The following is a 582-nucleotide window of genomic DNA, read 5'->3' as shown; positions in this document are numbered from 1 at the left end:
GGGGGGTGCCCACCCACCTTTCCGACGAGGGTTTATAGCGAGCGTAGGTGGCGGCGGCGGCACCGCCGGGCGCCGAGAAGCTCCCCGACGGCTGCCGGTACGGCTGCGGCCGCTCGGCTGCCACCGGTGCCGGCGCGGCGGGGTGGGGGCTTTCGGGGAAGCTGACGGGTCTGGGGGGGGGACACACACACAACAAGGAGAGAAGGCAAACCGGGGTCACGGCGGCATCAAAGCGCCCCCCCCTCCCCAAAATCCCCTCATCCTCCTCACCTCTTGCCGTGCAGGGGTTGCACCTCGCGGTAGGCCACCGGCGGCGGCTGCTTGGTGGCCCTGCCCGTGGGGCCACCGAGGGCTTGCCCGTGGCTCGCGGCGGCCGGGGCGGCGTTGTGGGACGCGGGGCCGCTCCACTGCCAGCCGGCGCTGCTGCGGTAGGGGGGCCGCCCGCTCTCCGCTTCGCCCTTGGGCTCGGCGCCGCTCAGCTCCACCGATTCGGCCCAGCCCCTGTGCGGGGGGACACGGACGAGGGGACGGGGACACCCCCCCGTGAGCATCCCGACCCCCCCCCACCTCCTCGTCTCGGTG

At 74.6% G+C, this 582-nt stretch overlaps 1 protein-coding gene across 1 annotated transcript in view; it reads right to left on the bottom strand.

The window, feature by feature from the left end:
- Positions 1 to 17: 17 nt before the first annotated feature.
- Positions 18 to 582, bottom strand: part of SIPA1L3 (signal induced proliferation associated 1 like 3) — a gene marked incomplete at its 3' end in the record, with an annotated part of 5,954 nt that continues 5,389 nt past the window's right edge. The window contains exons 9-10 of the mRNA XM_035314356.1: positions 271 to 501; positions 18 to 170 (exon numbers count right to left, since the gene is read on the bottom strand). Of these exons, the coding sequence (XP_035170247.1) occupies positions 18 to 170; positions 271 to 501 (384 nt within the window). The remainder of the gene's footprint in view (positions 171 to 270; positions 502 to 582) is intronic.

The sequence above is a fragment of the Oxyura jamaicensis genome, unplaced genomic scaffold (genome assembly GCF_011077185.1).
Source record: "Oxyura jamaicensis isolate SHBP4307 breed ruddy duck unplaced genomic scaffold, BPBGC_Ojam_1.0 oxyUn_random_OJ72097, whole genome shotgun sequence".
In the NCBI taxonomy this organism is placed as follows: Eukaryota; Metazoa; Chordata; class Aves; order Anseriformes; family Anatidae; genus Oxyura; species Oxyura jamaicensis.
Note: the sequence above shows the minus strand (reverse complement) of the source record. Positions and strands in the feature narration are given on the sequence as shown.